Genomic DNA, 25,360 nt, shown 5'->3' with positions numbered 1-25,360 from the left:
CTCATTTAATGAGTCAAAAGTTTAAAAAAGAAAAGGTTTTCAACCACTTTCTTTTAGCTACTTTTACAGAATTTTCTAGATTATGAGCTGTTTAAAAAGAAGATGGAGAGATCTCTTTTATGTACTTTCTAGCCTCCATAAATCTACTACCCACCATTCAAGAGCTCAAACCGTTAATTGCTAATACTGAAGCTCAAAGTCCTATCCCAAGAACTACAAAATCAACTACATTATCTACAGGCAGAACACTGTTACCACAAGTTAAGAATCAGACAATGAGTTTTTACAAAAAAGAAGTTATAAATCTAGATGAGATGCAGGCTTTCCAGTTCCCTCAGTCACTATTTCCCAGTGCAACGTCTAAGGCTCCTGCCATTTGGAGTTAAATCCCCATCTTCACAGTGCTTTGTTCTTATTTTGCCCAAACTCTTAACTTCATGTGATTCTATTAAGAAAAAAAAAATCTGGAAAAAGGGTAAAAGTGCTTCTTCAACTACAAATATTACCCAACTTCCACCATGCAGCTGAACAGTACATCTCAAAGTCAGGCAGGATTGAAAGAGTTCAGGGAACTCAACTACAGAAGCTGACTTCCTAATAACTTGCATGACAGTGAAGGGTTTCTTTTTTTTTTTTTTTTCCTTTTTTAAAATAACAATTTTTAAAGTAAGATTTTACTTTAAACTCAGAATTCTGTTTAGTCACAATCTCAGAATTCTAGATTGCTGAAGGATTTATGGCATATTGAGAGAAACTGACCACAACATAAGCAGGGAGATGAAAACACCTATTCCCCAAGAGGATGTGCAGAATTGCTTGTGGGAAAGTTGAACAAGCTGTCTTATTCCTCCATTGTGCAATTACCTTTCCAATAACCAGAATTTACTGGCAGTTGCCAGATTTCTGCAACTCACTGGAAGTAGTCTTAATCTAGTTAGCATAATGTAGTATGTCCCTCCGTGTTACTACTCCTATGGACATGAGATCTACAATTGCAGTCACTAGAGGAACAGACTGCACTTGAGGACAAGTTTACTTCTCTCTTAGAGAAAGAACTAAGTGTTGGATCTAAGATGCAGTGGTGATTCAAGCCTGGAAAAATATATTGATATTTAACATGGTTGTAGTGCACAACACGGTGATGTAGTGAGGGTAATGGCAGAGGATGGAGCACACACAGACTGGGGAATGTTAAAAGAGACTTTTACTTTCTCTTCCTTGGCATGAATTAACTTGGTGTTTACCACTGTTACCAGCCTGCTCCTCACCACACCATTCTGCCTTCCTGAATTGCTCAGCAGTACCACCAGCTGCTGCCCTTGCGTGAATTCAACTAAACTTAAGATGTGACACATTTAGTTTGCTACAATCAACTAATTGCAAAATCACCAGAAAGAAAGGGAGGGAGAAATTGCATTACCACAAAATAGTTTTGCCCACAAATACTGACAGAAAGAAAACTTCCAAATATAGCCTTGCAGTTCAGGCAGTTGAACCGCTATTTTAAATCAAATTTTGAAAACTACAGGACGTTGCCAAAATTTTTTTTTTCTAAAAATGTATACTTACCAAATTTAAATCCACCCTCTAAAATCAGCCTACAGGAATACTGCGTTTTCAGTAACTCATACTATTAACATTCATATTTTTACAAGTAAAAATATAAGAATAAACCAGATTTTAAAAGCAATTAAGAAGATATAAATGCTGTGCACTGCCTGAACACAGTTCTCAAAAGACCAGAGTTCTGGCAACTATCATAATCCTTTTGAAATTGTGCATATTAAGATTAAAGATCACTTTGTTCCTCTATTCCCACAGCTAGTTGGTATGGTAAAAAGATCAGTCTCCTAGTTTTATATGTAACATCTTTAACATTTGCTCTCCTTTCTGTGCATGTGATTAAATGTAACATTTTGAAATCCCAAAGTTCTGAGAAAAACATAAATCCTTGTCCACAGCTGCTGTTTGACTCTGGAAACACATGCATTTTCTTTTCAAGCATCTACCATCAAAAAATCCCAAAGGACTTGAACTGGAGAACACCTGCATCTCTTCATTTAGTTCCAATAACAGATTCTAAACTTCAAAATTACAAAAATAGATGCTATGTTCAGCTGCAGTTACATTCTCCCCCTAATTCCCGTGAACAAAAATGCTAAGAGCATGAAATCATTCAGGCAAGCTCTGTCATCGAGAGGATAAGATTTTTTGCACCAGAAGCCCAGTGGGAACTTGATAGAAAACTGGCAACAATTACAGATAAAGTACATAGTGAAATCCTCAGGGAGAGAAAAGGAAATGTAATAAGATAGATGGGTATAATTTTTACACATTTATGTCCAAACCGCAAATGTGAATTGTCTTTAATTACTCCAATATACTAAACATTTTTATTCATTCATTGTGTTAAATCTTTCCAAAATACTTCAAATTAGACTATGAATCCTCTTTTACTAAGATTTTTTTACTTATTTACTTACTACCACAAGGACTCAGTTAAATTAGATGAGAACTTTAAAAATGTAATTGTTCCAGCTTCAAAATTCAGACTAATATCCCTAATGCAAGCGGTCAAAATGAAATTAAAAAATACGTCAATGACATGCTTTCTTAACTGCAAAAAAGGGGAAGTTGGGGGGTATATGTAGGTGTATATGCATAAACCAAACATACATCTAGTCTCTCATTGCCTTTCTATTAGGTTCTTACAGATAAAAATCACATCATTTACAATAACAAAATAGCTTATGTTCCTGCGGGTAAACTATTTTTTCGTACTTGAAGATATTATTTCTTCAGTTATTTTCTCTTTTTGGCATGGGAAGGGGGTGAATGGAGTGATCTTATCTAAATATCAAAATACTCAGAGGAAAAAAAATTCTAAACGTTTTGAAGTTTGAGAAACATAGAACTTAAACAAGAAATACAAACTTTTATAAGGGTGAATGTTAGCTCTTCAGCTTTTATGCAGCTACAACAAATTAGAGAAACCTTTCCACTCTTGCTTTGCTCCACTGAGTGTATAAATTTAACACATGATATTAATACAAGTAATTTCATTTACTCCCTTATTTCACTGCTGCATTATTGACTATTTAAGCTGATCTCAGAGAGAAAACTCTATTATTGTATTTTTTATTTTTGTTCCTCTTGATTTATTTGTAATAAAGCTGTCCATACACTGGCTGTGCACGCACTCCCAATTATTCAACATGGCAAACCAAATAGAGTGTAATCAGCTCACCTCATCTATTCGACAGCTGCTCATAATTAACCGCTAACACCAGCATTCATTTCGAAATCTCCCTCTTCTCTCAAAGGCCAGGTGAAACAAACAAGGTCTGCAGCTTGCTCCCAGGGTTAATAAAGCCAGGGTTATTTCACAGAAAGAGTAAGAAGACCTTCCCAAGCCCTGGGGTAATGGAATAATCTCCTCTCTTGTACTTATTTCATATTCTGCAGTTTAAAGAGTGAGGAGCATATTTACTGATTTTTACAACTACGCATAGAGATACCTGGGGCAGTTTTTCACACAACTGAAGCATCAAAAATTAAAATTACAGCATACAGACTTGTATTTAAGGACTAAACAAAATCATGTTTACATTCTTTGTCCCTAAATACTTCCTTTGCCATAAGAGGATCAGTTTTCCATGAAATAATGACACTTTATACATCAAACAGGAAAACACTCCTGATGGATAATCATAAGTATATGCACTTCTTTTATACTTGTTATACATTGTACATGCCACACATCACATACTCTAAACACTGCCCTTTTTGAAAGTACAGTTTAGAGCTTTTTCTTTTGATGGTTGCACTCAATGCAGTATGGTAATGCTAGAACCATACTCTTTTTCCTCTTCCTCACAACAGCACAAATGAAGCAGTGAAAGATACTAGTGTCAAATGCTCTATCCTTCAGATTGTAAATGCATTAATTTGTAATTTAAATGAATTAATTAGTCCAAATTCTTCCTACAGAACATTATATGCAACATTATTAGGAAAAATTTCAAGAAAGAACAGCACAACTTCAGACTTCAGAACTTCACAACTGCAAAATCATCTCCAGTAGTACAGATTTAAAAAAATCTTTTACTCCCAAGGGTCGAGTTTTTTCTGTGAAATTATCCAGTATAGTTTTTTAAACTCCCAGAAGTGACTGCAACTGACAGCAAATGCATTTTTATGCGCTCAAAGCACTTCACGTTTTCCCTATATGTAATTTTCACAGTCATAATGAAAATAATAGCCATATCTCCTGTATTAAATTGCCCCAGTTTCTTCAGCAAATATTTGAAAGCAAAGGCTTTTGCTTTGCTGATCCCTTGTATAGAACCTGAGATAACTGAAATGTTGATTACTCCTGGTTTAATTTATGTTTAAAAAAATGAAATCATTACGCCATTCTTCCTGTTGACTGAGACCAGAGCTTTAGCAAATCAGTCAGCTTTTTCTTCCCATTTTTCACTCCTTGCAGGTATCACCTTACAGATCTACAGGAGCAGAACTAGAGCCTGAACATGCAGGTTAGTGACTGCCATTGTGTACATGGAATCACTACAACTTTCCTGAGACACTGACGGGGTAGGTGAAGTATCCACTACATGTTCAACTCTAAAATCTTAATATTTTTAATGTATGTCCATTCATCCACAAAACAGGTACCACAGACAATTGTCTATTATAAAAAAATGTTTTGTATCTCAAAATCCCTGAATGTGAGTCTGGCCAGCACTCCACTTGTCAGTGCCTTAATTCTCATAAGCACCTCCTGTCACAACCCATCAAGGATTCCCAACCATCTAACTGAACCACCTGTAATACTGATGAGCAAAAATGTGTGTGATCCTTATGACCTGTAACAAAAGCAGTAAGTGTAGAGTATAGGTATCCACAGAGCCTTTAAAATATAATCAATACACCAAGACAAAAAAACCAAAAAAAATTAAACAAAAAAATTCTCAAAAAAGGCAAGAAATGTAACAATTAACCATAGTAATAAATACTGCTATGAACATTTAAAAGGTATTTAAATGAGTCAAGAGATGCAACAGATTTTCGCTTCTGTTTAAAAATGGATCTGAGTAATTCAGGTATTACTGAATCATGAACTGATTTTGGCAATCCTTTAGGAGCAGGAATTGAAGATAATTGTTAAAAACACTGCTGTAAACATTTTCAACATGGTGCTCTCCAAGAAACATAGAAGTACAATTACTGAAAAAATAACCTTACAACTACTGGAGTGCACAGTGCTTACAAATATTTACTCTGCATAATAATCACATGTTGCTTACATATGCACATTGAAGTTGCAATGCCAGGAATAAATTCAATGTTACTTTTCAGACTAATGGCATTCAAGAATCATTACACAGGAAAAAAGTAGAGGAAAAAAAACACACTTGAAGTGTTCAAGTTACTTCTGTATCTCATAATATTTGGGTCAGGTAATTCTTTTGCTTTCCTAAACCTAGATACTTTTTTGGATTGTTTTTTTTCCCACATTTCATTCCATGCCCAGCAAGGCAATAGAATAAGCTTTGAAAAAACATGAAAGTGTGGTTTTTAAGAAGCACCACACTGACAGCAAAATCTAGTTCCAGGTATATTTCACAAACTACATGAGTTATTTTAAACTAGACACATTTCAAAATTGTCAGTGTTGCTTAAAACAGACCAATGTTTTCATTTAAAGACCACAGAAACCATGAGAATGTCAGGTAAAAGTATTTATGCCCACAAAGTTAACATCACTCTTAAATTTAGCCGAACAACTCTCAAAAATTATTAACTTCTCTTTTAAGGCCACCACAAGACCAAATTTGATGACGTCAAATGTGTGCCCTGCAGTATTTTTAAAATTATTTTTATTGTTAACAAATTTTATTATTAACAAATTCTTAATAATAAATTATGCTGCAAATTTATATAAACCATTTAGAATTCAGTATGTCAACTTCTGTATAAGAAAGCCAACCCAGTCCAAGAAGAGAAGAACTAATATTTTCAACATGGATCCTGCCTCTCCTCCCTCCTCCACCGAAAGTTTACAAAAGTTTCATACAATTGTTTTAAAAGGCAATTAAGTTAATGAAGCACTCCTTATTGAAGAAGACATACATCCAAAATACATCTTCTAGTTCTTCTGTTGCACAGTGAGCTAAAGCTACAATGTGTTCAGTGTGTGTAGAAGATACTTTGACATTTGGCACATTTTATATCAAGCCTCTCTTTTGAAAATTACATTGGATAGGAAAAATTTAATGTGATACCAGCTTAACAAGAGTTTTGTACTTACCAGAATTATGGCAGTAGTCCATATACTGTGGAATTTGGATTGTAAAGGCTACCAAATCTGGAGCTAGGAGAGATTCTGGCTTTCTACTCTCATTGAGCCATTTACTGCTGTGTAAGTCTCTGGTGTCAGAAGGACCTTGAATTAAAGGAATCAGCTTCTCTTTTCCACCATCACCTAAGATAAAAATTAGATTACATACCACTTTTAATGTATGATGCAAGATAAATTCTCAAGACAAACAATCACTAGTCCAAGGAGACCATCTATTAATTACCATTGTGAATACAAAATTAAAAGAGCAAACAGAAGGAGCAGTATCTGATAAACTACTGACCAACCAATTAATGTTTATCCTGTAAATGCCTTGACATCCAGGAGGACTCCAAATGAAGGAATCCATTATCTTTAAAATAGTAATTTCCTTCCCAATTTTATAAAATAATCTATTTAAATGTCACCATGAATTCAATTTAAAGACATTCAATTTTTAATGTTCTTGACATTAGCTGCTTTTATCCATAAAGATATCATACACATTGATAAGTTCCCACATGCTCCTCAGGAAAAATTGTATTAAAGAATTAAAAAAAAAAAATAAATCACAGAGTCCTCAAAAACTTTCCAAGCAAAATATATACCTGTAGCATTAATGGAAAATGAGGCATTAAACAATCAAGAGAATACATAAAAATTATGCTAAGGATAAAGCGAGGTGAAAGCATTCTCTATTTTTTCTTATTTCTTGAATGCTACCAGATTAATATTTGCTTTAGCAGAAAAAAATCTATTTTTTTTATTCACTGCAAAATTTGACTATACTGAAGCAATACTGGATCATCATGACATACTTAATAACAACAAAAAAGCCCCCAAAACAGAATACAAAAACCCCTCTCTGATTCATAGGAACAATGAGTAAATTCTTGTTTCAGTAACTCCCCTTGTAAAAAGCAAGGCCAATTCTCCTATACAGGCAATAAAGTTTTACATGGTCCAGCTGCACATACCTGGGGCTTTGGCACAAATTTTTATTGATCCCACGGTCCCAGAGGCACATTTGACCAATGATGTGCCGCAGTACTTCAATTCAACATTCTGGATTGAGCCCTCAAGAGTTGGCAGGGGATTCTTAGATTTCACACCTAATAAAAGAAAACTGCAAATGTACTAGCCTGTTGAATTTAAATATTTTTATATTCCTTCACCAAGGCATTTAAACTTAATTATATTTTAATTATCTACCTTAGATGTTCTTACAGCATTTTTGTTGTGATTCACAGGTTTTAAATGAAAGTGAAAGAATGCTGCATATGAGTTTTTTAATACAAAATGCATTAAATATATACAGATACTGTGAGGAAAACACACAAGAACACTTAGAGATCAAAATAACAAATATGCATATATACACACAGATACATTTTTGTTTTCAATTCATAAGTGCCACGTCAACTATTCTCCTCATGTTTTTACTATGGCCATTTAATTTCAGGCTCTTAAAATGACTAAGTGTTTTCAGCTTTTATTTAGACAACAACATTTCACTCAGTAGCTATGTGAAGCATTAAATCCATGCAGCTGAGCAGTACAGAAGGCCAACAGCACACTTGCCATTTTCAGCGGAAACTGGAGTTCAAACCTTGCCTTGGGTCACAAGTGGAAATACGTTTTGGTGGTCTTTCCTCAACCCCCATTTGTGAGCACCAGAAAACTACTGCACCACTTGGAATAAGTCAGTGCTATTGGCAGTCACTTCTGAAGAGCTGCCCAGAACTGTGGCAGAAGCAGCAGGGGATTGTACAAGCCAGGACTGAGATATGTTGGCAGAGCTTGAGGACAGCCCCCCAAAACAGCCCCAGAGCATAGGTGGAGGAAGCCAGCCCTCCAAATCTGTACAGCCACTGCCTATCAGAAAAAAAACCACATAAATTCACTTGCAAATTAGAAATAAATAGTTTCAACACCTGTAAGAAGTATGAAAGGAAAAACTAACAGAAGTTGCCTTTTTTATGGGGTTTTTTTTCCCCTCATGCAGAAGCGACTTGGAATTTGTCAGTTAAAATTGGCAAGCAGCTTGTTAATTATGCAAACATTAGTATAATTATGTAACCATTTCCTCGTGTATGTAACACAGAATTTGTTCCAAAATCCATAATTATGCAAGGAAAGTATTGTGGAATATCAGGTAAAAAAGCATTTTTATACATATTTCAAAATTATTAAACACATTAAAGAAATGTAATTATCTGCAGAATTAATTCATTAGGTTTTCTGAAAGATCTCTCAAAGACTTAACCCAAAGAACAACCTTTAATATGTATTAACTAGCAAGGAAAAAAAAATCCTAAAAAAAAAAATATAGAGAACAGAAGATTTCAGATTAAACTTGGTAATTATGCTTAGTTCACTGTGCCTATTCCAGTTCCTAAAGATTGAAGAGGATTTCATAGTGCATATAAAATCATTTAGCAAGCAGTCTTCTTGATATATATTCAAGTTTTTTTTCTGGTAAGACATTAAAATCATTTTTGAATAAAAAGTACTTTCCAAGACAGAAAGAAAGAAAGAAGAAACAGATCAAGGGACACACAGCACAGTAGTAAGGCAGACTGCCATCTGAAAGTAGGTTCCACACTCCAGGTATACTTTCTTATCAAAATTTAACCAGTCTTCTGTCTTTAAGGTATGTCCAGGCTTCCTAATTTGTGACTCAGGAAGGTTTCAGGCTCAAAGAAAACTCACTGAAACTAATTTGTGTGCTGTCCATTACAACACCACATCAGTTCTCAGTCTGAAAGACCAACTACCAGTCTGCCTTGTGAACAGACCCTCATTCCCATTTTTGACCAGAGTAAGCCTCTTTTAAAGCTGAAAATCCCCTTTGATCTAAGGCATGGTATCTGACACAATGCATGTATTTGTCAGAAGAAACTAGGATATCTGTAGGCATTTCTGCCTCCTCATAGTTCCTATAAATTTGTGAAAAATAGAGGCCATTGCATTCAAATTTAAAAAAAAAAAAACCAAACAAAAAAATAGTTTTCTCCATCCTCAGCCAAATCCAAAACAAAGATTATTAAACTGTTAGTAGCAGCCAATACTACAATTAAAGCAAATCAAACTGAGGTCACAATTTTACCCCTGTCTTTTAAGCCCTCTTAAAACAGGTAATTTCTTGCTGTTTTCATTGTTCAGCAATTCTTTTAAGGATCAAAATAAAAGGTGTGATATCCAACACATTTCTCTCACTTCACTGTGGAAGACTAAGTAGTTTTAAAACTAAGTAATTTCCACAATGGATTTCACTTTTAGATGCATTGTCCTGACAATTTCTTAGAGTTGAGACTAAAACTGTCCATGTTACTTACACGGATAACTTACATTTTAGTTTGAAAAAAAGAATCAAATTTAGTGTGAACATGCTCCTTATTTGTTTCTGTTTACTCCTAGTCCCTCACCAAGTAATTTCTGGACTTACTGAATTACAGGAAGATATGACAGCATTATCAAAGATGTTTCTTTTCTACAACCTCCATGAGAACATGAGTGTATCTGCTCTCCTTAAGTGACCAGTCATCATACTCATGACAGTCAGCAAAGCATTGCTCAAACGAGCCAATTAACTGCTTTTCATCCAGCACTTAAACACCATGATGGGAAGCCAGGCAAGCTTAATGGCTTGGTCTTACAGAAACCCAAAAACCTTTAATACATGATCATAGATAATTAACATTCATATTTTAATGCATATGAAGAAGTAACTGGTAGCAGTAAAGAGCTGGGGAGTTTTCTGTAACAGGGTTAGGGTAAACACTGTGTCCATTGTTTTCAACTATTTGAGCAGAAAATAGAAAAGCACTGGGAAAGCATAGTGTACTTATGCCTTTGCTTTTCTATGTTGCTTTGATGTCAAACAGCAACCTGCTTTCAGCTTCAACACCTGATAACTGCAGCACACCAGAATAAACAAGGAGAAGTTGCCAGAAAAACATTCCACTCAGGTTTCACAGCTCTGGACTGATGGATATTCAAAAAACCTATTTTTTAATTAGTGAAATCCTATACAGAGAACACAATAAGAAACTTAGAAGGTCTAACTAGACTTTCACCACAAAGACAAAAATCACCTAAACTTAAGGTGATTGCCCTTGACAAGTTACAAATCTTTTTCAAGGCTCAGAAAGCTCAGAGACTTTTAGTGAACCATTTCTAATGAACTGTTTTAAAATGGGAGGCCATTTTCTTCAGTCTCTGAAAATTTTTGGAAATTATGAACCACATCTCATAAACTTGCCAAATTGGCAAACTGCTCTACAGTGAAGAAAGAAGCCTTGTTTCCTTCATATGCCACTATCTGTAGTTTCCATCCTGTAACTCTCAAATAGTCTCCCTTATTTCTTTCATCATGATATCATTATAAAATCCAAGTCTCAACAGTTGTTCACATAAATAAAATATTCCCTTAAATACTATTTCAGCAAACAAATGTTTAAGCAAGCAAAGGCTAGAGCTTCCTTCCCTCCCCTCAATGTTTATGAATTTTAAGTAGTATTTTAAGGGATTAATTGAGCATGAAGGTGTTCAAACTCCTAGATAAGAAATGCTCCCTGACTCCACATACTAACTGAAATTTTGAATGGAGACAAACAGACCTCATTTTAATTAAGACATTGAGCATGAATTTGAACAAACACTAGGAATACCAAATCTACCACTGCCAACAGCAAACACTATGCAAATTCAACATCCTGCAAATTAAGTATGAGAAAGGCTTATTTCCAAGGTGCCAAACAAGAATAGAATGCTGTGCTCATTCTTCTGGAATCTCACTTGCAAAAGCACAATTCGAAATTACTTGATTTTGTTGTTCAGTGGAGTTAAATTAGGGCAACTCTTTTTTTTTAGTACAAATCATTTTTTCTTCAGTTAATTTATTATTTTCACCAGGAACAGGGGAATCAAAGACTTTATGGAGAAAGAGATACATTTGATGATGACTGGATTATGTAACTTATGGCTCCTTCCAGATACATTTTCTAGATGTCTGGGGTTTTTTTCCTGTAAACATTGTGCCCATTGTAGAATGATTTGCAGTAAAAATTCAGTGTTTCCTTCCCAATATACAGCCATGAGTACATTTGGTGATCAAGCACAGCCTGTTTCACTTGATTCAGACACACAGAACACATCACATCACCAAAGACTTAAAATCTGTTCTCTCCATATGGTAGAACCCAAAAATAGGAAGAAAAGTTTTCTAACTTAAAATCTACTGCACCTTGACAATTTACACCTTGCACACACTAACTTTTATAATTCCAAGTTTAAAGATCCACTGTGTTCCAGGCACACATACAGAAATGTTGTGCTTTCAAGAAAGATTTTCCCATGCTTTGCAAGAAACAGGTACTCCCATTCCCCTTCCAACCTTCCCGGTCTGTTCCATGCACATAAGCCAACCACACAGCTTGCCCCAAGTTCCTGCATTCAGAGGCAGTCCATGTGCAAGCAGGGGGGAAATTAGCAAAAGGCAGGTGTGCTGGTTTCACGTAGCAGGGGAAAGGGTGGATTCTCCTGAGGGAAAGCAGCACGAGGCCAGAAAACAGGAAAGTCTCTGGGTACTTCCCCTGTGGGATGCGGGGATCAATCGGAGAGCTGATTGGGTGGTTGACATCTCAGGTGGCAAATGAAAAGTTATTTGGCTTTCATAAATCACATTGCTAAGCTAATTTGTCTCTCTCTTTTGGCTTCTGGTCCCTGTGGAGGTACGGTGGAGCTGGCTGGGCTCCCCTCTTCACGTGGCATGGCTGAGCGGGGGGATCGGGGAACCTCTGGGGGCTCCCTTCCCCCCCACCCCTCTTCTGAGAGAAGAGGCCTCCAGCTGACCACGTGGTTTCTTTAAGTTCTGGATGGAATTTTAACTTTTTTAATACCTGGATAAGATTCTTAATCTCCTGAGCTCTCCTGAATAAGAAGAAATAAAGCGTGAAGTCTACAGAAGTCAGTGGAATGAAGATAAAGTTCCTGATGGGAAGAGATTGAAAAGATGCAACTGATGAGCAGCTGAAAACCTTTTTTGTGGGGCTATGAAGGGATTGTGACTATGCTAAAATTCCTTTAAACTGTGAAATATACTTGGGGAGGTTTGGGTGCTTGAGAAGAACACCTTTTTGCCTTGGGGAAATGGAGCTCTCTGTTTTGGGACTGGAATATGAACAGAGACATTTAACAGAGAAGGAGATTAAGACAATTTTGTTTTTCAGCAGCCTGCCTTTAAAAGTGGTACCACAAGTGTGTAACATAACCCATAACACAGCTCTGGAAGGACTGTGAAAATTGTAGGTCTGTGGGGATACAGACTGTGAAGGTGAAGACACCCCCTAAGCCTAAATCAAAAACAAGACTTTTCTCTCTAGAGTGAACTGAAATGATTATTTAAGTAAATAACTGACTGAAGTGTTTTCTCTATGTTATTGTTAAGAAATGTGGAATGAAGGGAGGGGGAGGAAGAAACCATCTAGGAATTTTATTCTAAATTCTTCTTGTGTTATTAACAAATTTCTTCTTATACCCTTTTTTTAGTTTTAAGCCTGCTTTGCCTCTGCTCCTGAATCCTATCTCTAAAGAAAACTAAATATATTAAAACTGGCAAACCCAAGTCACACCTTGACAGCAGGTCACAACTATGTCTTTAAAGATCAGCTCAGGATTTCTTTTAGCAAGCCTAGAAATCTAAGCACTCATTTAATTTAAAGCCTGTTTAAAAACATTACCTAATTAGTGATTTTACCAACAAACATCTTTTACCAATCCATTTGTGACAAAGTAAATTTGCAATGATTATTAGCAAACCAAGAAACAAAATCTGAACTGATCAATAACAAGCACAGAAAACCAGAAGAGAGATATGTTGCTGATTTTGAGGACAACAGTCAGGACTGTGTGTCGCCAAATCCCTGAAATACAACAGTTCTTTAAAAAGATCATAAAAGAACTGCAAAATATGAAATAGGAAACCAGTAAGGCATGACAAACTTCTAGAAGCAGCTCCACATGAATTGTCCCCACATTTATTCTGTGGCTTCAGAAGGAAAAATTTCAATATTTAAAGCATTAAGTACCAATAAAGTATGGTTTGGCAACATGATATAGTAAAAGACTGTCACATACTTGTCAAAATTATTTCAAACACTAGAAAGATCAATCCACAAATAAAAGTAAGGAGCTATTAACTAAATGAAATATCATTGAAGCCTAAGTCTTACTGGAATCATGACAAAAAATGTCAAGTTATTTTCACAGAAGCATGTATTTAGGTTTTACATGACTAACACAGAAAATCTAATAAACAAATTGAAGCATAAGAGAAATCTCATTTCTTTCCTGAGAGATACTCATATGTGCTCAGTCTCTGCTTAGGCAGTGCTCAGTAAGAACTTCTGGAAGTCTATATTGGACTTGGTTAGAGAGATGGCGCTTCTGAGGAACTCCAAGCTTAAACCAAACTTAATTCCTTCCTTCTTTCAGAAAGAACATAATAGAAGCCACAAAGACCAGCTCTAACTGGCACCAGTCCTACTTCTCACATACAAAGCATTGGGAGAGGATAAAGCTTTCACATTCTTATTTGTAATAAAACAGCAGCAACATAGGAACTTCAATATCCCTTTCAGTCATTCTGCTTTCTCACACAAATCACCTGAAAACACAGGGGTGTTGTGTCTAATGTTCCCTGCTCCATCCCCCACACCCCCCTGCTTTCTTTTTTAAGTGGAAAAGCAGAGAAAAAGAGAGGTTTTCCTAAAATGTAAAAGCTGGGGTATAAGTATTTTCTGTGTTTTTTTCATAGTAAAATTGAATCTTTGCACTGAAATACCTCAAGCATCTTCATTGTGCTCCCAATTGCATGTTTTCAATCTATCAACATAGCCTACAGACCGTATTTTGCAACCCTAATCTGCATACTCAGAAGCTACTATTTTCTTTCTTCTTCAAAACAGTAATTCAGGCAGCTTATTTTAAGGAACTGTCAAGGTAATATTGTTTGGGTGTTTTTTCCAAGTCAACATTATTCAATATCACAGCTTCTATCCTGATTATCATAGTTATTTATTTTCATGTAACTGTGTCAACCAGTTTTTAGTCTACATATCACTATTCTAAGAAATTATTGTTTCATCCCCACTCGCTCCCAAGACTTAACAGGGCAAGAGGATTATGGTAGACTTGTCTTGCCTTTACTATATTGTGAACTGGACTGATTTTCTACTGACTTGAGCTAATGTGCCAGAGCTCCACATATAAGAGAACTCTGTTCTAAAAAATAGCTCTGATTTTATCAAGTACTGTACTAAAAGAAAATGTAAATGCATAAAAGGGTGAAATGTAGTGACAGACTGAAGTACTCCTAAAGAAGGTCAAGCTGCTTTGCTCTTAGGAAACGATGATGTAATATTTATCAACATAAATATGTATCATTCTCTTCATCAGAACATAAAAAGCACATGTTAAAATCTCTCTACCTAATCACTTAAATCCTTAAACTACTTGTAAACAAACTAAGGTTTCTCCATTGCCTAAATACTAAACAAGATGCATATATAAACAGATTTATATATTGCAAAATACTCCCCACCTTGCTAAAGAATAGCAGTATTTCACCTACAGGGAAAGTCACTTAAAAAAAAACAAAATACTGTTGCTATATTCTTGTTTCAAGATTCCCCACACTATAGCCTTCATACAGGTCCCCATTTGCCCTAACTCTTGATTTTTCTAAAATCCAGCTTCAAATGGAGAGGTAAATAAGAAACCTGTGGTTCGAAAACTGAAAACCAATATTGAAGAAAACAGAACATTTGGAATAATATGTTAAGACATTTCAGATAAGAAGAAACCTGAAATACTCCTTATTGATGATCAGTAAAGTAAAATGTGGTTTCAATTTGGAATACTCATACAAGAACTAAATAAATACCACTGAAATGCACAGAATCTCTGAATCACTTACACTGGAAGAGACCTTTAACATCAAGTCCAACGGCAAACTTAACCTTGCCAAGTTCACCAAAAAGAGGTAATCAGATTACCAAACACCCTCCTCCAGGTGCTTTTTACAGTGCAGCTGGAGGTGATGTTAGAGAAGATAAGGGTGAAAATTTTAACTGTGCCTCCCTTCAAGTAATAGAAACATTTCCACATGGACCTACCATAATTCTAAGTGTGCTGTTTCCACATGTGGATGGTACCTAACACTGGAGCACAGCTGGACAACAATTTGCAAGTGTTGCACACTGACTGCTAAGCTTCTGGTGTGATTAGCAATATTTATTTAAACTACTACTATGTTAGTATTTGCTAAGTTTTTTCAGGATAGAAAACATCGGGGGAGAAGACATGAATCTCACTAGCAGCAATCACTCTGTGAGAGAAATCTTCCACAAAAACTGCACTGGAGTTGGCAGAGGCACAGAGTGCTGTGAGAACAGGGGAACAAGGTGGGAGCAGCTCTACCTCAGCAGCTGTAGGGAAAACCAGGACAGCTCAGATAATGGGTTGTAGACATGCAAGCCAAGATGGGGCTATGGAGTGACAAGCAGCTATTCCCTGGCACAATCACAAATGCCTCTGCCATGAGCAACCTTGACCTCATCCCACACCAACAGACTTCTGCTCCCTGCTGGACTGCAGATCTTTTTCATCTAAACAGCCAACAACACTTAGAAAAGGGATACCATTTTCCATCTTTAAACACGGATGGTATTGTAAACTGCTCTAGAACTTTGCTATGAAAAGTGTAGTTTTGGGCAATTTATTATTATTAACCTCATTATTGCTAACATTCTGGCTATTTAGGCAACACCAATTATAAACATACCTAACTGAAACCATTATTTTGGATTTGGCATTATGGCACTGGTCAGGACACAGAATTAAAGTAGCTTTAGTAGTAGGACTAAAGAGTAGCTACTCTTCCTGTGGTTGTAAACTTAGGTTCCAAGAAAAGGACTGATTTCCCTTTCTGACCAATTCAACAGCTGCACTTCAGATATTCTGTATAATTTGAGAAAAATTATAGAAGCCAAATTTGATAAATTAAAATAACTTTTGTCTTCCAAGCAAATGCAAAAAAAAACCCTATCAAAATCTGGATTGTAACTCTAGAAAAGCATGTGCCATCAATCCTCACTCCTATGTGCTGTCAGTAGACAAATGCTGAAAGTGACACAGATACAACTGCTTCCGGGGCACAGATAAATAAGAACTTGAGAAAACTGCACAGTAAAGTATTTGAGGTAAGATCCTAAAAAAGATGAGGGCAGACAAATAGATGTAGGAAAGAGCTCACATTTCCCTTCCTCACTAAGACACTCTTTGGTTAGAATACATACAATTGTAACTGGTTACTTCCATCTAGGTCATACAACCATTCCATCCACGTCAAATACAGAAGTTTTGTTGTGTCTGAGGATAATAGTAGCTCATGCCAAATGTCAGCATGGAAAATAAATGAAAACATTTTCACCATTAATAAATGCCAACATGGTCTCAAAAATCTGAAATGCATTTTCTATCTAGTCTAGTTCCAGTTCAATCCAACACTAGTTCAAAGGGCTTATCTTCAAACACATTAAGCAAAAAGTGCAATTTATCTTAGACTCTGGATTACGTCTGCATTTCACAACTCTTCTTTTAGTAAAAAGCTGTGTAGCAACTAAAGATAAACTTTCTAGGACAGCAAATTGTAGGATGAAAGAACAAACTCTCAGACAAATCAGAGCTCATCTTAGACTTTATCACCTTCTGTTGCACCTGTGCAGCTCCTTTCTCTAAGGCACATCGACTCCAGGAAGCTATTTGGCAACTATAAAACCAATAAGCATTTCCTATGAGTTTGTACTGCCTTTAAAAAGCCTTCTTCACCAGAACAGAATCAAACCTCATAGTGCTATGTAAAATACCTACTATGCTAAAGACAAGAAGTGCCAGGTATCACCTGGACTGACACATGATTGAGCTTCCCTGTAACACACATGACACCTGGTCACCTGCTTGCTGTAAAACACAACATCCAATGGCTGAAATGTCTCACAGGCTCAGTTGGAGCTTATTGAATATAGGACAGCACAGTTACGGACCAGTAAAAAGGTAAACAAGATGAAGATTCTAAAAGAGGGACACAGTAATCCTTTAAGCAGCAAAGAAACTGCAAAGGTTCATAAAAATTCAAGAGAACTTTTTGAATTCTTTTGAAAAGAAGGTCAGATGTGTTCAGTAATGGTATTATCAAAAATAAAGAACATCTAAAGTGTAATCATTGACAGTTAATTTCCTGAGTTGCTAAGCATGGGGAAGAAGCAAAAGAGAATGTTAACATCCCTCAGCTGGGAAGTGAAGAAAGCCCAGAGTCACATGATTAAATGATGGACTCCAAAGATTGCTGCCAAAATCACTGACTGTAAAGGAGTAGGAAATGGCAGAAAAACACTAATTCGGACAGGGTGGGTAAGTAAATAAAATAGAAATTAAATAGAAATATTAAAATAAGTATATCAATATTATCATGAACAATCTTCCCATGAGATTATATGCAGCTTTAAATAAAAGGTCTGAGTTTACCTCTTTTCATGTGGTTTTCCATGTACATAGATGACAAAACTTCACTTTAAAGAAAGATGAGGGCTTTCTCTAACTTGAATATCATTCATTGCACTGCATTTCTTTGTATCACTGTACTCCTTCCAACAATTTAATATAGACTGTTCAGGATATCAACTTAAAATCACAGTGATCTAATTCTAACAAACATTTTTTATTTTCTTTTAAATGGTCTGTGTAACTCCTGAGGACTTACAGAAAACAATACATTTAGTGTCTGGAATGGCAGTTTCTTACACTAGGAGGATATTAACCTTTAATCCTTGAAATCATTAAAGAAATGTTTGTAGAAATATTTTTAGCCTCTTTATCTGGTCAAAGTACTGGAAGTTAAGTCGTGTCTGTACAAACCAATCATTTCACCAGCAGTTTTATATTTCTTTAAAGCCTCATATAAAAAGCACCTGCTTAAAGTGAGTAATGGAGTTTTATATTCATTGCACTTAGGAACAGCGTATGTAACCTATTCCGTTTTCCTCCCTTGTGGAATATATTTCAGCTTATATTGCACAGCACATTACCGATGTGTATAAAGACCCTCTGATCAGCAATTTGGACTGCAGACAGCAACCTGCATGAATACACTTTTTTCCCCTTCCTTAAATACAGTATCCACTTGATTCACCAACACAAATTAGAACCATCCTTTAGAGATGATGATCTCACCTTTACAGTGGATACATGAAGCTCATGCACAGAACACCACAGCAATGTCAGGCTGCAATCTGCATACACCCTGCACCATCAACAAGCATTACACACTAATGCTGCCAGCATTACAAAGACAGAACCTAGTATATAATCATTCCTGGCCAAAGAATAGAAAATCTCCATTTAGTGTGATTAATTTTTGAAATGTTTGAAACCTTGCTGTCTCTTAACATACAAAAAATAGAAGAAAATGCAAAAGCAAGGAGTCCTGTAACACAGCACATATTAAAGACACGATTTTATCTTGGAACTTGCATTTTGTCAGAAAACACAAAAAACGGTATTTCTGTGCTATAGCTTATTAAAGCACATGCTTGTGATACCTTCATAGTTGAGAAATTTAAAGAATTTTTCAATTCAGCCTCAGCATCAGGTTTCCCTTCAGAACTGAGTGCTCAATTTTAATAATACTATGAACTTGAAATAGCTGTACAACAGTAGTCTTCAATTATGATAATATTTATGCTGGATTCAAGTAAGTAATATAGGAATGATTGCAACAAAAAGAACATAAATTTTAATTTTTCCATTAAGAAAACAACAGTGGCTTTTAATGGGACAAAAATAAGTTTTGTAAACACTTTTGCAGCATGATTACCAATTGTATTCATGAATTCATCATAATACACATCACTATATTACAAAGTGCATTGATTTCCACGTATTTCAAAGCAAAATTATTTATTCCCTATGCACAGAATCATATCATCACAAAAGCAGATGCTACTTTAGAGTAGACAGTTACTTTTTGCATCTTCTTCCACCCACAATCTCTCTCTGCTGCTGTATTTTAAGTAACATGGAAAATAAATTTGCCAGAACTTAAACTAGGCATAGAATTACCCATCAATATTATTGCACATAAGTACTTACTCACTGAACTAAACAGGAAGAAGGGCTATATTACATTAGCTTGATTAGTACCTCATGGAAGGCTGCAGAAGTTTTGAGGTCAAAGCAAGTTTACCAAGCCCATGAAAAGTGGAAGGAATAGTTACACATCTGAGATAATATCTGTGATTGGGCAATTGCATATTTTCTAATTTACTGTAATTAAGTTAGCACTCCAGTAGGCTTGATTGCTACAAATTTCTCACTCTGATATACTTGATACAGTAAATATTGATAAATCTACCCAATATGAAAATATCTGGAAAAGAGAAGACTTGAAAGTTAAAATTAAATCCTTCTAAATCTTCACATTATCTTTGAATGACAACCAAAGCACATTTTGGAAAGAAAAAAAAGGTCAGATTTTTTAAGTCAGAGGAGCAATAGTACAAACTTACTATTTTTACAATGCCATTTCTTTTCCCAATTAGACTTCCTTAGCATTACTAAAAATCTGTATTAAACGTCCTTACAGGTATTATAACTCAGCTTAGTTTATAAAAAGGAGTGCTATATGAATACCAGTTGTATGCTTTTCAACAGAAGGATGTAAACTTATTTAGCGATCTGTTTTTCTCTTTCATCTTATCTCTAGTTTCTGTGTAGATTTATAATGCTCATTGTTTCCAATTTTAACAAATCACCTAATGGCAGAAAGGAAAATATGTTAACCTTGGAATTATTTGCAGTTGTAGAAATCCCTTTTGTCTGGCTCATGCAAGGCCTGCAATCTGTTTTAAACACAGATTGTCTGTCTTTTGTCTGACAGCCACCAAGCTGCACAAATTACTTTCTGCCTGTTCACCTGTTTGCAGCTGTGTCTGTAAGCTAAGGATTCTGTAGTTTGACTTGAGCAACCACTCCAGGATTGATGACATGTGCTGCTGATAAACTGAGCAATTTGAAGAAATTACTGGCTAAACTTATTGAAAGACATCTGTGCATGAGCTGAGAACTAGAAGCCTTCAGTTGTGTGTTTGCAACCTGCAGTGGCGGCAATCTGTTTGAAGTGATACCCTTCTGTAACAGAGCTGGTCCTGCCACAAAATAACTGAACCATCTTTGCAATGTATTTCTTCCCCTAACAACAGAGTTCTACTCTTTCTGTCTTGAATATACCTCCTAAATAGAGGATATAACAATAATTAAGACTTCCTATACTTGTGTAGCAGAAGCAACTTCTTTTAAAGTGTTTCCATTTTTCACTGAGATCTGGCATTGTGTGTTGTTTCCCAGCCCTCTCTGCTCACAGACTAGTTCTCAGCAGTTAATGCTAATTTGAGCATCTCACAGGCACCCTTATTATGTCAGCCAGGAGGACATGCCTTGGCAGTATTATGGGGGTACAGCTCACCTCTACAACTAACTAAAAGTAATGCCTAAGGTTTCTGCTCTAAAATTCACTCATCAAAAAACTCTGTTTCTAAACCATGTGAACCTGGATAATGTTTGAGCTTCTGGGGGATACTTGCAGATGTTCATTTTGAGCACAAGAAGCCCAAGACTGCGCTCTCAGAGTGACTATGTGCACGCACATGTGCATATGTATGAAATTCTTTTGCTTTAAAAAAACTCCACCAGCCTGGTGAGCTGTGTGTGATGGCTAGCCAGTTCTAAGCTGTGCACTACATTTAGCAAAATAAATTCCTAAGTCCTTTGGGACACATTCTATAGTGATATAATTCAACGTTGCTCTTATTTCCTTTGTTCTTATACACGTAGCATGAATGTGTTTCAAGTATACATTGTGACAGAGTAAGCCAAAGCAGAATTCTAAACATCTTCAAATGTTTTAGTAGCCCAGAATGAACAACAAATTAAAAACATTACTAAAATTGCTCCACACAGTAATGTGAAAAAAATTAATTGAAGGAAAAGTGTGTTAAGCCTTAAAAAGTAGCTAAGTGCTTAGAGAACTTCCAGTGAATAGTTAAAAGCACAAAAGTTGTCCACTTTCACATCTGCACATTAACCCTCTCTCCCCCACTAAGCCTTCATTCTAGGCATTTAAAAAGGATTAAGCATGCAGTACTTAAGTACCCAAAAGAAACTATTAATTTCACCTTGTTTACTTTACAACCGCTTCATACCAAAAGCCAAGCTACTGACTAAAATCATCAAACTATCAGAACTCCTATTTGTGCTATTTGCTAGCTTTAGCAAATGAAATCAGTGTTCCATTTTAATTTCTTTAGTATTTGGAAACAAGTATTACCTTTAAAAGTATCTTCACAAACAAAGTTTACTAACAATGATAACAATTTTCAAAATACATTTTACATTTGATGAAAAGTTATCACTGTGCTCAAGAACATTTGAAAATAGGAAAGCAAAGCTTTTAAGTTAAGTAGCTATATAAATTGGGCTTTCACATTTCAGAACCCATAAACTGGATTCACCACAGAGCTGAAGTGACTTCCTGGAAAAAAGAATATATAGCATAGTGAACATGTATACAATAAATCAAATCCTGATTATGTGCAGCTAAAATCTATACATCAGCAACAATAAAACCTTTAAAATACCATGCTACAGCAGATATCTAAGTAAATACAGCACATTTTTATCTTTAGCATCTATGCATATTATGCGTTCGAGCATTTTTAATGTCAGCTTTTATTTTAAAAGAGCTAAGTCGTGAGAACATTCTTATGTACCACTTCATAACTCTGACACCAAGTATGTATAAAAAGATTAGCCTTTATTTGGTATAAAATCAGTTGGCAGTTTTACATCTGTGCAATGCAACATAAATACCCCAGCTGGCATCTCAAGCTCACACACATATGGACTTCAAAACAGAAACTTCCTTATTTGCAGCACTGCCAGGGTAATTTTGTATACTCTGCATACTACAGCTATTTGTCAGGCCCCTGCAGGTGTGCACTGCACATAAACACACAGCTGTAGTCTAGCAAGCCAAGTGTTCCATCAAACACATAAAGGGAGACCTCAGCAGCTGGATTAGTCATCCCTGCAACAGGTCCAGAGAGAACAATATGGGTTAGTATTTTTGGAAAAGCATGGATGGTAAATTTATGATTATGCTGGCCTTACCAAATAACTGCTGGATTGTGTCATTTTTATGCAATGTCTACTTATTAAAGTTTTTGTTAGAATGGCTGGAACAGACCGAATATTTTTTAGTTTTTAATATAAACAATAAGGTAGTTTATGTATAAAATAGTTTATTAAGTGCAAAATGTTAAAAGGTTTTCATGCTAGTGGTTGGTTTTTGACAGATGTTACAATTATTTGCATTGGCTTTAACAGACAAATCGCTGGAATCAATTATAGTTAGTATATCAAAGTTTCTTACTAGTTATATATTATGCTTTGTCACATTTACTATAACCATATAGCATTTTTCTTTTTTGCTATATCTGCTTAGATCACAGGTAAATTCCTAAAAACACTTGATAAAGATAAGTGCAGAATGAACATTACTGTGATTAACTTGCTTATTTAAACTGATTTTTACAAATTTTAAAACTCAACTAAAATCACTTTCTCTCAGTACTGTTTAGAAGACATCAGCATCCAGAGAATTTCATGGTGGCCATACAGATGTTAAAAATATTTTAATCAACCAGAAAAGGCAGTAAACTTAATTTTATGCAAGTTTCCTTTAAGAAACTTCATATGTCAAAATAAAGAATAAAAACAATCAGTAAGAAAAACGAACAAAATTTTTAAATTTAATTTGCCATCTATTTATTCAGAATGGTCACTGTATGGTATGTATTTCAGCATTTAAAAATTACCTCAGAAAAGATGAGAAACTCTGAACACTATCAGGACCAATCCTAGACTAATTTCATCCATTAATATTCGAGTTCAAATATGCAGGCACCTGTGCTTGCTTCTCTTTGGTGTTTGTTTGGAAACAAAAAAAATTTACCAGACCTTGCATACTGCTCTCTTTTCTGATGGTGACATGTTTACACACTCCTAACAGCTCTTTCAAATTTCATGTGCTGAGGGGAAGATGTCAATTCAACACCTTGGCACTGTAGACACTGACTGGCACTGAGAACATAACCACATTTTTCCCTGCACAGACCAGGACTTTGGCAGCACCTGGGAACACTATGAGCAGGAATCCATTCCCAACTGCCCCTGCTTCATTAAGTTAATTGCATCATTTCAAGAAAGAAGAGAAGGGGCTTCCTAAAGGTCACTTTCCTAAACATGACCTAATTACATTTTAAGACCACATATGTGTCATCCACCAGAAATATCACTACTGGGGGCTCAGAAATATACATGAAGGTTATGCTAACATTATGGCAACATAAGATCTAATCATTATAATTACTGATACCTAACTAATAACAACAAAGTCATTTCCTCATGTGTGCAAAGGTAGCTACTTTTTAAAGCCAAACAGGTTGTAGTAAATGCTGAAAAGGCACCAGACTCATGACAAACAGTACTCAGCCATATTCAAAATAAAAGCCACTAGAACATGTCATAACAAAATCCAAAATAAACACAAATACAAAAAGTGGTTATTTAGAACATAGGGGGTATGAATCAACACATGCAGGTAACCAGGGTGACCACCAAACCACAGCTGAAATGCAAAGAGTAGATTTATTTACTTCCATTCCATCACTAACAATGCTGGGTGGCAGAGACACATCTGGACACGGGTTCTGTTAGGCTCAGCTCATCTCAGCAGACAGACACACACAGGACACAGGCTCTGTTAGGCTCAGCTCATCCCAGCAGACAGACACACACAAGGGACACAGGCTCTGTTAGGCTCAGCTCATCCCAGCAGACAGACACACACAAGGGACACAGGCTCTGTTAAGCTCAGCTCAGCAGACAGAAACACATGGGGACATGGGCTCTGTTAGGCTAGCTCAGTACAGCAGACAGCAGGAGGGGCCACTTCCTGCCCCAATATACCAAAGGGCTTCATGCATATGTAGTTTATCACAAGGCTGAGATTTTATGATCATTGAACTTTTGTTTTCTCACTCTGTCCCAGCAGGAGGCTTGGGCACGTCTGTTAGAGTGTGTTATCTCTACACAGGAATTCTACTTCTCAAAATAGGTAGAGGATGAATAGCACTAGGCATAAGAGATGGAGTTTTCCCACCAAAGTGTTCTTTGCATTCCCAGCAGCGAGGTCGTTTGAGCAAATTTACTTTCCTCCTCACCATTCTTCCACTTTCAACCCTTCTCTTCCAACACAGGGTAAATGTAAAAAGCAAAGCTAATTATTCCTTTCCATTCAAACAGCTATCTTTCCAAATCAAAACAGAAAATTTAAAACGTCAGGGTTATATATTTTGCACCCATCTTGGATCTACAGCCTACAAAATACACCTACAAAGCTTTAACAATTACTAGAAGACAGAGTCCATATCAAATACACTAACCAGTGGAGTATGGCAGAAACTGACTGATAGTTTGAAGGCAACGTTTTCAAGATTTAATGGCACACTGCACCACTGATGTAAAAACTACATTCAAAAGAACAACAATTGCTTTATTAAAATGACCTATAACCTCAGTGTTTAGAAGAAATCAATTAGCCCTACTTCAGATAAAAACTTAAAGTATCTTTCTTGAAAAACAGCTGAAGATCACCATAATTATAGATATCACCGATACCCATAGATATAGATATAGATATTATAGATACCAATAAAGCAAAACTGCCTTTCTAGAAATGTGACTACTCAGGACATCTTAAATAAAGTTTTTGTGAATGTTACAAAAATATTTAAAAGAGCAATTAGCAGTTTTAAGTAATAATATTATGCAGTGAAT

The 25,360-nt window shown here is 35.8% G+C and overlaps 1 protein-coding gene across 13 annotated transcripts in view; it reads right to left on the bottom strand.

Moving 5' to 3' along the window:
* Nucleotides 1-25,360, bottom strand: part of VPS13B (vacuolar protein sorting 13 homolog B) — a 425,465-nt gene that overhangs the window by 282,070 nt on the left and 118,035 nt on the right. For all 13 annotated transcript variants that reach the window (XM_079302470.1, XM_079302474.1, XM_079302464.1 and 10 more), the window contains 2 exons: nt 7,321-7,455; nt 6,314-6,487 (listed from right to left, as the gene is read on the bottom strand). In XM_079302470.1, the coding sequence (XP_079158596.1) occupies nt 6,314-6,487; nt 7,321-7,455 (309 nt within the window). The remainder of the gene's footprint in view (nt 1-6,313; nt 6,488-7,320; nt 7,456-25,360) is intronic.

Source organism: Erithacus rubecula (assembly GCF_903797595.1).
Source record: "Erithacus rubecula genome assembly, chromosome: 3".
In the NCBI taxonomy this organism is placed as follows: Eukaryota; Metazoa; Chordata; class Aves; order Passeriformes; family Muscicapidae; genus Erithacus; species Erithacus rubecula.
This window is presented reverse-complemented; position numbering and strand designations above follow the sequence as displayed.